The 15,330-nt window shown below is 32.0% G+C and overlaps 1 protein-coding gene across 1 annotated transcript; it reads right to left on the bottom strand.

The window, feature by feature from the left end:
- Positions 1-920: 920 nt before the first annotated feature.
- On the bottom strand, positions 921-7,351 carry HELRODRAFT_161492 (hypothetical protein; the record flags this gene model as incomplete). Its single annotated transcript, XM_009021407.1, has 6 exons — positions 921-985; positions 2,063-2,329; positions 2,507-2,645; positions 4,287-4,352; positions 7,073-7,176; positions 7,258-7,351. The coding sequence occupies 6 exons, from the start codon at positions 7,349-7,351 to the stop codon at positions 921-923; spliced, it is 735 nt and encodes a 244-aa protein (XP_009019655.1).
- Positions 7,352-15,330: the final 7,979 nt, after the last annotated feature.

The following is a 15,330-nucleotide window of genomic DNA, read 5'->3' as shown; positions in this document are numbered from 1 at the left end:
TCATTTTGTTTATTCATTTGTTAGTAGTGGTGATGGTTAGTAAAATGAGTCAAATTTTTGATTTATATTTTAAATAACTGAGAAATTGAAATTCAAGTTTAGTTGAGTCAGTTTTTATCTCAATGAATAATTTTTGAATCATTTAAACGCGGTTTAGCATACCTATGGCTTACGCGTTCCTGCATTCAATCACAAAACAGTTTTCAAAAACTTCTTTATTGCAATAGACTTTTTGAACTTTAATGACTACCGTTCTATCACGAGAATATGGAGATATTGAGATGCTTCGCTGAAATCCCCAGACGCCTAACTTAATGATAACATAATATTACAGTTCTATTTAACACAAAAAACGTTTAAGTATTTCGATTTATTATGTATTGCTGGTAAACATGACTGTTGATAATGACTTTATATCAAATTTTTTAGTTGAATTTCTTTTACCAACTTCTACATTTTAATATGAATAGGATGAAAAGTACAAATTTGTTGGCGATAAATTATACGTAACTACAAGCCGAAGGAATTATTCACAATAAAAAGCATACAAGCACAAATAAGAAACACGCACACACATGCCTACGAATGCACATAAACAAGCAGGCATTTTTGTAGTAGCAGCTTGATTGATGGATCAACATCCACCCTCGTCTTGTTCATTGCAACAACCAGACCAAAACAAAAACAAAACCAGATACAAAAACAAAAACAGACGATACAAGAAGTAAATAACAAACAATACAAGAAGCATATTTGATGACCACGAAACATCGCAGGCACTTCGCACGTAGGCCAAGCAACATTCACGTACATCAACTCGTGAAAATGAAAAAAATGATGTAGGATGCATTTGCTGAACTTCAAGTGTTAAAGAACAAGCGCATATTTCAATACATTTATTAAGCCTGCACTCTATATCTTTATTTTACCATAGTGTGCTTGGGATTAGAGCTGGAAAATGTTCTGTTTATGTGCTGGTTTGCAGCTAGGCAGATAGATATGTGCGCATTTGTTTAATTAATGTACGGAGTTGTCAGCGTGTAATTCGTGTAGGCATTTATGTCCGCAAGTTTATAAGGCAAAAGCAGGCAACGCATGTTATATCCCTATCACTTCTCGTTCAACTTCGTAAAGTTTTATTACTTTTTATTCCTCTTATATTGCTTTGGCATATTTTAAATGTTGAGAATTTTGTTCCTGTAGAACGTATAATGCCAATGTATCAACTCCGTACTGATACATATAATATTTTATTCCGTAGAAATATTGTTTTGCCATTATTTATCGGCGCATTGCATTGTTCATGTTTTTGAATGATGATGGTTTTTTTCAAATTTGAGAAAATTTCATGGATAATGTAAGATGAAAAGTTTTTTTGACATAAAAGTTAAATGTCAGAGCACAGTTTGACATCACTTTTTTGTTTGTAAGACCCGAAAATTAAAAAAAAATAAATTCTTATCTGAAATTGAAATATGAACATGATTGGCCAGATCACAACATGTACGTCATAAAAATTATATAAGAGTTAGGGAAACTCTTTTAAAATATTTTCAAAACCAAAAAACTTTGAAAATCATGAAAACAATTATAAAATTATAAATGTTATGTTAGAAAAAATTTAGGAAACAATTTAAAATATAACAAACAAAGTGGGGAAATTCAAACTAAACTGAGTAAATTGGTCTGAAATATTTTAACTGCGTTCAGAGCCAACATCAATCATTATCTAAAACATCAGAACACCAAAATCGAAATATCAATATTAAGTTATTTGTAACTTCAGGACTATCCAATCATTATTTAAATCGAAACTTATTCATTCCTCATTCATCAAATGGCAAAAATTTTACAAAAGCTTGATGCAAGCTTCAAAATATATATTACTGAGAACATTACTTTCTCTGTTAAGACAGCTTGCAATTGTGCTTTTGTTTGCCTGGAAGTTTTTCAAACTTACAAATTAATTCAAAATTTAAAACAAAAAATTATCCACCTCAACGTAGAAAACTATATTTCTTCAAAATTCAAAAAAAAATATTAAAAATGAAAGTGGAAATACTGTATGCTCTGTGATCATTTTTCAATGAGATGTTGTTCTTATGGAAAGCATATTTGTCCGACTGATGAACTTGTTTACACGACGGCAGATGGGAATGATGTGATTGTCTGGTCATCATCTTCTTCTTCCTCTTCTTCTTTCTCTTCTTCGTCATCTTCTTCATCATTCTTATCAACTTTTTTCTCATCTTCTTCCTCTCCCTCATCCTCTTCCTCTCTTTTTCTTTATCTTTCATTTTATAATCAGCATCATCTTTAACCAGATTGCCTTCATCATCATGTTTATTTTATATTATCATCTTCTTTGTCGTCATAAAAACTTTACTGTTAAAAGACATCTTGTCATTACTAATCGAACTTTTTTCATTATACTACATACGTAATCGTCTTACCATGAAAAAATTATTATTCCACAGTCGTTTTTTGCAATCATTTATATTATCACCACTTTCGATATCTCTAGCATCTTCACCATCCACATCTTCATCCTCATCATTTTCTTCATCTTCATCATCAATATTGCCCGCTTGGTGCTTACCATGCCATGTTTCATGCTTTCTCTTCGCGTTGTTTCCATCAAAAAACTTTCAACATCCAATTTATTTCATTCCATTTTATGTGCGGCCTACTTGCATTGTTCATCTGTGCGTGCTAATTTCGGCGTTTATGTGCACGTGTGAGTCTGTTTTCCTATGTATGTATGTGTGTATGTATGTGAGTATTTGAGCATGTGTGTGTATGTGTATCTGTTTGATATGAGTATTTGAAGATGTAGGTGTGTGTGTGTTTGTTTGTATGTGGGTATTCGTATATGTGTGTGTGTTTGTTTTTATATGCGTGTACAGTTATGTGTGAATTTATTTGTTATCACACATACGTTTGTCAAATTCTAATACAACACAATAAAATAATTTAATTTGAATGTATTTACCTGAAAATTCACACCCAATACGTACTAAGAAATGAACATAAAATAGAGAAAATCTACTGTTGATGTTTGTACGTGCAGATATTTGTACGTGAAATTGCATAGTATGCGCACCATAATTGTACAGGAAAACGATTTAGTCTACTGGTTCGTAGATTTTAAGTAAGAAAATTTTTTAACGTAAAATGAATTTTATTTCCGATTTTCATATAGAGTAGGTTGGGTGCTGCTTTTCCAAGTGATTCTCACATTCAAAAGTTCTTACCTACCCGTAACTTGTTCTTCATAGAAATGCATATACGGACATGTAAACACATAAACAAACACACGTTGTAACATACATACATATACATACACCTATTCACACGCAACATACACACACGCACACACACACACACACACACACACACACACACTTAGACAACATCATCAAAACTCTACAGACACACGCAAGTAACACATACACGCAAGCCAATACATCAACTAAACCGAAACAACAGAAATATGTACTAAACAATTATTATTTTTTTGATCCTAAGGTTTGGCCACTTTCTTCTTCGCATTTGTCTTTCATATAATTTTAGCTAAAATTTATATTTTTTTATTTCTTTTGAGTTACGATGTTTCCTTTGTTAAATTCAAAACGGCAAGTGACAAATTTTTACAACGGCGTTTCTTCCATTTCCCACATTTCTTGGACTCTAAATGTCACACAATTATTTAACACTTTACAAAAATTGCCTCTTAGCTCTCAATTATTTTGTCATTCCATGACATTATATTTCTCTGTTCAACATTTCTCTGTTTTTCTAAGTTTCATTCATTGTCAACCTCGAAATAAAACTTTCAAGAATGATTGAAAATTCAATATATAAAAATCAGGGAGAACATTATTTTGCTGATGTTTATACGAAAAAGTGTGTGTTTGCATGGTAAATCTATAAAAAAGAACAAATTGTGAGGAGTTTAAAAAAATTACTTCAAATTTTGTATGTTTTTCTTTATGTTTTTGTATGTATATTTTCTATGTTCATGTTTAAATACATGCAAAATATATTTTGAATAAATTTTTAGTTGTAAAAAAAATTATATGACAACGAACATGTTGAAATTTGAAATGGAATTTTCATGTTTTATAGCACTTGCAACATTTAAAATCATAGATCATTTCGTATTTAACATCGGCGTTGCCAACAATTCGTAAAACTAGAATCGCAACTGCACCGGAGATAGATATTAACACCACCGACAGCAAAATCTGTCTGCACCCTAATCCACATCATCATCTCGTACTCACTGTACTCGCTAAGTTCGCCGCTAATCTCAAAGACGTTTCAACAATTCCACAATTGAACACACAGTCCTGCAAACAACATACGTACGTATAAACACACACACATACCACACAACAAACACACACGCACATGCCACACAACACACACACACACACATGCACATATATAGGCACCCATCCATATACAAGTAAACACATACACACATGTATATAAATCTATATTTTACATCGTATACACACATTTTTTAAGCACACACACACGCACACGCACACGCACACACGCCTTCATGAAACTTACCTACACTGGAGTCGTTCACCTATCAACTCAAACATTGTGCACATTAAAAAAGGTACTTTACATATTCCTTCCAACAAATGTTTCATCACGTTCCGATTCATCAAATATTTGCTTTCCATATTAAACTTCGTTTCATCTATCACATGCATTCATTCATTCGTCAATTCATTCCATCTATCCACGAATCGATCAATTAGTACCTTCTCTACATATTCACCCATCTATCCAGCTTTCCCATCCATCCACCCATCCATCTATCTATATATTCATCTATCCATCCAAAAAATATAATTTTTTAATTTTCTCTATTTCAATCCCTCTTCAAATGTTACTTCTTAAATGCCCGCCAGGGAAAAAGGATAAAACAAATCTTGCGAACGCTGCCTAAACCAGAAGATTCAAACGAGCACATGTTTGTTTCGCAACCTAAAAAACGTTTTAAAAATAAATTTCACACATGCATAATTCTATTTTGACAACTTGTTTATAAAATTTATAAAAAAAACTTATGTACATAGAGTTTGCAATTGATACCAGTCAAATCGATCTTTACAAACAAACCACACACACCACACCACAATACACACACACGCCACACCACAAACACATACACCACACACACATAAACTACACACACAAAAAAAACATACAATATATGAAAAAACGAATGAACATACATATAGTTGTACGCACCTAACAAGTGCCCAAACACACAGCAAACCAACTCAGACATTTAAAAAAATTTTTTATTCCTCGAGAAATTTAACTCTGTCAAGAGCAGATGATGTTGCAACATGTCAGGTATAGCATGGCTGGCAAGGACTTAGAAGAATTCATAAACATATTCAGAAAAATAAAATTTAAAAATAAATATAAGTCAACATGTTTATAAAAATAAACACACATTAATACTAACATATACAAAGGAATAGACAAAAATAAAGAGATTTAGAAGCGAAGAAATATTTTCAAGTAATGGTATATTTACATCATCTGCAAATACGTAAACATGGATTTATAAAAATGCACATATAATTGGATATTTAGACATACAAACGAATGCACAAACAGACACATAAACAAGCACACACATACACATACATATATATATATATATACAAACACATATTGATGATTGTATATTACAGGATGATTGAATTTATTATTTTGGCTTCTGTTATTGCGTTTTTCTTGATTAAAAGTAATTATTTAATGTTAATAATTTCGGAAATTGTAGTTTTTAATTTTTAAGAATAATCTGGTATTAAATTTAATTCTAAAACTTTTGCTATTCTGGTTAAATTTTGTAAAGTTTTTGTTTTGAAGTAACGTCACGTGATAGAAAAAATTACCTGCTGTTAAGATCTAGTTTAAACTATTTATTATTTTGGATGCAACAATAACAATGAGCACACATTACAACACGTTAAAGTAGTTCCTAAAAAGAAGTTGTTGCTTTGTGCTTGTTGCTAGTTTTGCATTCATAACTAACGCGAAATTAACGATGACATTTTAGAGGTTCTAATAAATTCCTATTTATTTCATTTAATTCATTCAACTAAATACTGATTTGATTGATTTTTCTAAGGAACGTATATCCAGTGACAAATCAAAACCACTAATTTTGGTTGTTTGCTGGTTATGGTTGCAGGACCTTATAAAAACGATAACAAAAGTCTGTTCCTGGCAGATTAAAGAGTTATATAAAGTGCGTAACTCTCTAAATATACCTGCCATTCAGACGTTGGTACATGCATTTGTTCTTTCGAGATTAGATTATTGCTCTGCCTAATAAACATGTTTTCACTCTTCAGTCTATACAGAACAGAGCGACCAAATTGATTGTAGGCGGTCTCAGATTCAATCATGTAACTCCGATTTTGAAAAGTCTTCATTGGCTTACCATAAATAAGATTTACAAACAGAAGATGTATAAAGCGTTACAAGGTTTGTTACCAAGTTATCTGATTAATAAAATGGAAGAAAAATCTGTAATGTTGAGTGGCATGCAGATGATAATACTTTGCGGCTGTCTGGACATTAATTTACACATCCCATCAAGAAATTTAACTGTTTCAGAATCGGCTGTTTGGAATAATTTGCCATGATCTTAGGTTTTAATGCTGGATGATTTTAAGAAGAATTTGAAAACTTATTTATTAACACTGATTTTGATACTGAATTGTTTAGTTATGAAATCCATCATATTCTGTTCTTTGCATCAATTATTTTGATATGGATGGCTCTTTTGAGAACTTTGTAATTTTAATTAGCGCTCAACCAAATATTTTAATAATAATAATAATAATAATAATATATACAAACAGACAAACACATAGACTAGCATACACACATATACATACATTAAAACAAACACGTATACCAGCATCCTCACTCACATAAAAACGATAATATAAGCACATATACAAACACACACACACACACACAAACATACAAAGAAACGCATACAGACGCGCATCACTGCACATACAACACAATTCAACAGTCCGGCAGTAAACAGTTTCTCGCTAAATGCGTTCCTCATAAAGTGAAAACCCTGTGCATTATTGTTGTCATTTCTGTTGCTGTTGCTGTCTTGTTTATGTTGCAATTTTTATTGTTTCATTGTTTGCATTTGGAAGTTAGTTCATTTGGCTGAAGAGTTTGATCGCTGACTTTCTGCCAACTCTATATACGGTGTTGATGTACCAACGAGACATTCAGCTGAAGTTTCAATGTTTATTGGAGGTTGGCTCATTTGACAAGCCATCCTCACTTTGATAGTTTATTCAGTTAAATGTCCCTTCCCTCTGTGCTTTGTGACAAACAACGTTATTGTGATCAGGTCCATTTTGGCTAGGAACATCATTATTGAGTGAGTTAATTTAAATGGTAGATGCAATGCGTTTTGAGTTGTGTTGCACTGGCCGGCTTCAAATGGAGTCTGAGCAAAACATATATAATACACAGGTGTTAAATAGCATGTGTCTCTGATAAGGTATTTGCCAGTAAATACAAATATATTTATGAGTAATTTGGTGTGTTTGTGTTTGTGTAATCATTATCATCATCATCATCACCGTCGTCGTCATCATCATCACCAGTATTATTATTATTATTCTTTTTTTTATTACAATTATCGCAGCATTCATTAAAATTTCATTGTTGGAAAGACTGGTGAGATATTGAAGGAAGGCAGTTGTTGTGTTGTTGTTGTGTTGTTGTTGTGTTGTTGTTGTGTTGTTGTTGTGTTCATGATGATGATGGTGACGACGATGACGATGATGGTGGTTGTAATGATGATGATGACGACCTTGTCGATGTTGTTGAATGATAATTTAATGATGAATGTGATAATGGTCGTGAGGGTGGTTGTGATGACGATTGTGATGATGGTTGTGATGATGAATGTGATGGTGTAGACCATGTTGTTAATGATGATGATAATGATGATGATGATGACCATGTTGTTGTTGATGATGATGATGATGATGACAATTACAAATGAGTGCATCTCCCTCAATCACGACAATTTAAAGGGTAATCAATTTCCAACGACGGCTAATGAAGGTTCTATCATCGTGGTAACAAAGTGATAATAACTAACAAGTTGCAATGATAACATTAGTAGCACTAAGTAGTAGCAGTGGTAGTAGTAGTAGCAGCAGTGGTGGTAGTAGTAAAAGTAGTAAAATTAGTAGTATAGTAGTAGTTGTTGTTGTTGTATTTGTTGCAGTAGTAGTTGTTGTAGTAGTGGTAGTAGTAGTAGTAGTAGTAGTAGTAGTAGTAGTAGTAGTAGTAGTAGTAGTAGGCTAGTAGTAGTAGTAGTAGTAGTAGTAGTAGGAGTAGGCTAGTAGTAGTGGTGGTGGTAGGAGTAGTAGTGGTGGTAATGGTAAGTAAGGATAATCATTTCGAACTTAAATCCATGTTTGAAACTAAACTCATTTTAAATTGATTCATCAATAAATAATGAATTAATCAGAATAGTAATCGTACGTAACTGAATGTAGTGAGCATAAACTTTCTGCGTAATCTCGCTGGGTGTAACGTATTGTAAAGCAATCAAATTTATATCACACGGGCATTATGTGGCCAGGAAGTTTATTATATGCAGCTATACATAATGCATGTATTGGATTACAACACGTGTGCTTGTGTTGCCTGTCTGTCTGTCTGTGAGAATTTTTCGATTTTACTACCAATAACTCAACTAAACAACATATACTACTACCTCCACAAGCAACAAAAACAACTAAAAAAACCACAGCTAAACAGCAGCTACTTACAACAACAACAGCTACTACTACAGTTGTTGTTTCTGCTACTTTCAAAGCTGTTACTGCTATCAGCATAAACACTACAACATATAAAATAAAACCACAATTATCACGGATACAAATACTGCGTCTTTCACTGCTACTACTGCTGCTTCAACTGCACCACTACAGTCACTACTGCACCACTACAGTCACTACTACTACTACTACTACTACTACTACTACTACTATTTTTACAGCAGCCACCACTTCAACCACTACCACCTCTTGATATTTTATGCGATATGTACGTGCAAGAACACACTAGAACATGCCGGCTGGTTCATATATTTTGTTATTCTTTAGGTTAGGTGGTGGGTGGGGCTGGCGATCAGTTTCCTTATTATTATTATTATTATTATTGTTATTATGTTGCATTTTTTGATGATACTGGTGAACGGAATGGATGAGGTTATTATTTGCATTGTTTTTTTTTCTTATTTCATTTTCCTTTTTCACTTTTATTATTATTATTTATTATTATATTAGTCGTTAAAGTTATAAACAATGAATAAGGTATAAACACACGCCTTCCACACACGCACACACACGACACACACACAAATAAACTTATAAACAAATACATCACATACACACACTCACCACATACACACACATCTGTACGTATATGCAGATTATATCACACCTATACAAAAGGCCTAACCAGATGTAAGATTAATGGTAAAAATTTTTTATATAAAATCTTTCGACAGAATGGCAAATTTCTTTCTCAAAATTAAAAACGAAAAATTTTCCGATTTTTTCTTTTTGAGAAATCAGATCGAAATTTCTCAGTTAAATACAGATTTCATCAAATGTTTCATTGCTTGGTTTCTCTTGTACCCCAAAATAACAAGTGGTTCATTAATTTATATCATGTGAATTAAGAATAACATTTCGCATCATTTAAAATACAAAAGTAACTACACGCAGTGCACACTTTTCAGACGCTTGTATGACTTGGACATTGATTTTTATATAAATCTGTCGGCCATTGTTTGCTAATAGGGCGGAATTGAGATGTAGAATGTCTTGCATGGTATCATCTTCTGCTTCCATCTTTTTTGTTTATCAGATTATTTGTGACAATATTTTTATTTAATGATGTGTTTACGACTGAATGATCTATAAATTGTTTGTACTTAACAAGAAAAGCATGTAAGCAACATGTTTAATATAATATATCAAATATATCAGACAATTGAAATAACTAACAAATACTTAACAATCTAAACTGACTAAACTGACTTAGCAATCACATTTAAATTACAAATACAATCTGAAACTTCTTTTTTGATACTTGATTCATCGGATATACAAACACGATGCACCGATTATACGAACATTTCGACGTACATCGTTGCGATGCGGGAACGGTTTTAACCACCTCAATTATTCAAAACTCGAGTTTGATGCTTGAAGACATCGCGAAATGACTAGCGATATAAACCAGGCTCTGGATACAGATATGAATGAATGAATTAATTCCATGAAAGTTTCACTTAAATTGAACATCTCATAAATACTTCCACGTAATTTCAGTTTTAGTTGTATTCATTTTATTTTTTTAAATTTTCGTTTGGTCCAGGCACAATTAAGTTGCACCGCACCATTCTGTCAGGACTAAACACTGCGTCATACACTCAAGCATGTGGTATTCTATCACCGGTGTTTGTTTAAACATGAAAATATTATAACCCAGGACTAGACTCACTGACAATTGACCAGTCAAACTGGCAGCACATAAAATAAATAAGTTCATTTAATTTTAAAATATTGTTATACTGCATGCTCTTCACCGTTCTACGACGGTTACTGGACGAACAAAAAAGTTTGTTCTTAGGGAAACTTTTTCTGTTTCTGTAAACTCGCTTGCTCAACGTTAAATAACTCGATACTGTTCATGTACATCAAATAACGTGAGATGACTTACGTGTGGTGAGTATTGGTTAGTGTTTAAAACGTTATAAGGTTTAATAATCGAAATCGAACGAGAAACGATTCACCTATTATTTTAATAATATTTTTTTGTTTGATTGCTCTTAAATATATTTTAATGAAGTAAAATAACAAAACTTAAGACTGAGAATTAAAGCATAAACTACGGAGAGTAACGCAAATAATAATTTGTCAAAGTGTATAAGCAGTGTTCAAGAGCTTTAAGCGTGTTATAGAGAACACTTCACTCTCTTTAACTGCTATGTGATCGCCTATTATATACTAGGAGACCTTGCTCCCTGGAGCCTAACTAGTTGTCTAACTCCTTCTAACCAGTCAGTCCATATTGTATGTCAACTCATTCCTATTATACAAAGTATTATATGCTCTGATTAATTATACATTGTATTATCTTATATTAAGCTGCTTTATGTCTGTAAATTTGCTGTCTTGTGGTGAACTACTTTTATAACTTACCTATCATTATAACTGTATACCTACTTTAACACATATCTATATACAACCTATATTTAATTACACCTCCTAAACTAAATTATCATCTACATAATAATACTTTACATTTAAATGATATTAAAGGCTATATGCATTTTAAAACCAAATTTTAAAATATCACGTGATCGATCGAGCTAGTTATTAAAGTTTATTATTCAGCCGTCAATTTAAATTTTTCAAAAATTAAATTGAAAGTTTATTTAAAAACTAAACAAAAAAAAAGTGTCATGCCACTTTGTATTAATGTCACCTTTTTTAGCGAAGATTTTTTCTCTCAAATTAAAATTAAATGAAGGATAGAAAAAGAACAAGTCATGACGGTTTGCAAATGAAGACTTTAATTACATTTAAAACATTTTTTAAAAGTTCTGAAGTTCTGTAAGTTCTTTTCAAGATTATTTTCATTGTATTATTCTTTCAATTTCAACAAATTTTAATACTTTTCAACTTACACAGAAGAATAATTATTTTAAATTCAATGGTAATTTTTAAATGAAAAATGTTTAAGGAACATCCGCGAAGATGTTTTGAATTTTATAAACGCGATTAAATCTTTTCCAAGTGAAACTTCATCAAAACTGAAAGTTGGTTCGTTGTAATAAACAAATCGGTATTACGTGAATTACACAGCAGAGTACATTTATTTCAAGTTGGTTGGTCAATTTGTATTACATAAAGAACGCATTTTAACATGTCAATCCTTATGTTTTAAGCTTCAGATTAATAATAAATGAACTTCAAGTGCAAGTTTCTCAAGAAAATGAAACCAACTAGTAATCAATTTTCAAGCAAATTCTATTAAAATAATTAATATGGAATTTTTAAATTGCACTGTAAAAAAAAATCTTCTATGTAGTAGGCTTTTCAAAAAAAATTTCTAAAGAACAGAATTGTTTGAAATGACCATCCGCATATATTCTGCAATAATTTACAATTCTAAATCTAAAACTTGAACAACATGATGCAACTTTAGACATGCACTCTCCCATAAAATTCTCAATATGATCTAACAACTCCTGACCTAACAACTTCGACAGCAAACAAAGGAACATGAAACACCTGAAATCATCATTCATCCATACATACACACAGCTGCAGTTTAGGCAGTTATCCATTTCCATTATAATTGCCCCTATATGTTCAATGTACAACATAGTTCGGAATGTACTCTGACTCTAATAGATATAGAATTTATGGTTTATATAATTTATATAACAAATCTAATTTTACTCTCATATATAATCATTAAAAAACTAACAATTCCATGAAATGGTCATAAAAATACTAACAAATATTATGCCTACCGCTGCTTATTTCTAATGAATGTAACTGCATTAAGATAAATATATCACCAAATGTCCAGGACAGATGAGCATTTAATTCCGTTATAAAAGCATTCCATCATTTACAATCAGGTCACGACATGACCCAATTTATAACTGGGTCAGCCGCACAATCGTCACTTCGCGTTTATTCGTTATTGAATTTTTTTGGAATATTTTTTCATCATATCATTGTTATCATCATCACACTGTGAAGTGTGGCCATTCACATACTGCCATGTAAATACCACCATCATCGTAACTGGCATTTTTTTCTTCTATTAACTTATCACATCATCAGCAACAACAACAGCAACAACAACATCATTCTCAAGAACATCCTCCTCATCATCACCATCATCTTTTTTCCATTGTCATCATCGGCATCATGGACCTTTCAAGAACTCAATTTGCTGACTTCGATAAATACGTCACTGGCATGGCCAAACGTATATATTTAACACATAAACATACAGACACACACACGCGTGTACACACACTCATTCACTCACACACACAATTACACACACACACACACAAACACATGTAGACATCCTCGCCTACAATATAAACAGGCTCACACATACACATAAAGACACATACAGACACACACGCATATAAACACGCACACTCGTAGACACATTTACCTACATTGACCGACATACAAAGAAACATCTTCACCTCCAAGCGAGACATTAAAAAATCCGTAGTAAAAAATATTTTTTTCTAAAATTAAAAATTGAAAAAATGTGTCGCCTGATTTTGTTTCTTCTTCTTCAACCTATTTCAACTTTTCTCTTAAAGTTGAATTCTTATTTGCTCAACCATTTTTTGTTTTTTTTTTTTTTGATAAAACATTTATTTTTCAGTTATCACACAACGTGTTATTGTCAATCATAAATTCTATACGAATAGAATTTCACCAAAAAATTTTAAATATTACGAAGAATATTTTTAAATTTGGAAAAAGTTTCAAAACGAAAACTCAGGCTGAATGAAATGTCTTTGATTGAATGAGTTCAGTCGTTTGATCAGGTTGACTCAAAATTGACGTCTCTACTAAAACCTTTCTCATTGTCATTATCATCATCGTCATCATTGGTTATCATCATTATTGCCATCACCGTTTGTCATTATTATTATTTTTATTTATATTATTATTATTATCTTCATTATCATCATCACCCCCAATTATCGTGCGTAATGTTATACATTGCGTCTAACGAAAGTAAGTTGTGGAAGAATAAAAAACAACATAGACAGGCAAGAACGTTAACATTAAGCTTGTCATCCACAATAACATCAATACCAGCAACAGTAACGAAAAATATCATCAACATCAACAGCAAATACGTCACTCACAACAACAACAACAACAACTACAACAACAACGACACACACAGCAACAAACAACAGCAACAACAAGCACAACAACAATAACAAGCACCACAACAACAACAATAGCAAGCAAAACAACAACAAACAACAACAACAACAACATCAAAAACATGCATGTAATGTAGTAAGATTCATCCATGCATATCTCTACACAAACATCTCGCCTGGCTGCTCACAACGGGACGCATTCATCGACAATCTTGAAACAAAACGCAAGACATAAACAAGAACTTAAACATATCAAAACATAGACAACAGAATTTGAAAATACGTAAACAAAAACAAAACTAACACGAAATTATAAACAGTCTTAAACACTGCAAATAAAATGCAAATATTCTCAATCATAAACAAAAAACATGGACGTAAACAAATTCTCCCATCAGTCAATCATTTGTATGCAGCATGAGCGTGTGTGGGTTCTTGCGTATACCCACCTCTCAGAAATTGTATTTACATTTGTATGTTAGTGTGTACAACATTTGTACGCAAACTCGTGTAAGTGTATGTATGTCGTTCCAAGCTGCAACAATGTGTCACACTTAACTTATGTGTTGTGAAAGTTCCACTACGATTTTATAGTCTATAAAGTTAGTAGAAATATTTATTTATTTGTTGTGTGTTTGCGGATATGCATGAATTGTTATGACAATTCGTATTTATCAAGGTTTCTGCGTGCGTGTCTGTGTGTGCGTGAGTTTGTGTGTGTGCGTGCGTGTGTGTATGTGTTTGTACAATGCAAATGCGTGAGTGACGTGTGTGTGTATGTGGGTGTGTGTGTGTTTTTCTAAAGTTTTCAATTTTTCTTGAAAAAAATGTTTCGATCTGACTGATTAGAAATTTTGATTGGCGTTTTTTGAGGAATCAATAAACCGTCAGTGAATGTGCATTCGGTTTATCACCATCACCAATGTTATGAACGTAAATCCCTTAAAAGTTTGCTTGTAACTCACTAATGTTTGCATTATAAAATGGCTTATTAGAGATTATTTCAACGAGGTTTGTGTTAATTTGTGGAAAACAATTTTATATAAAATTTATTTTTATATAATATAATTAAATAAGATCGGCATGTTAATTTTCCTATAATATAATAAAATATTATTATATTATTTAAAACATAGATATTGCAAAAAAAACTCAAATTCTTTGAAATAAAGTCGAAAGCAAGTCTTCAAAAACCAATTTTTGATCTATAATTCTAACCAAATCTCATGGACCAATCAATCAAATACTTGAAACGTGTTCATCATGAGATGCAT

The sequence above is a fragment of the Helobdella robusta genome, assembly GCF_000326865.2.
Source record: "Helobdella robusta unplaced genomic scaffold HELROscaffold_3, whole genome shotgun sequence".
NCBI classification, from domain to species: Eukaryota; Metazoa; Annelida; class Clitellata; order Rhynchobdellida; family Glossiphoniidae; genus Helobdella; species Helobdella robusta.
The sequence above is the reverse complement of the archived record's forward strand: the minus strand, read 5'-3'. Positions and strand labels throughout refer to the sequence as shown.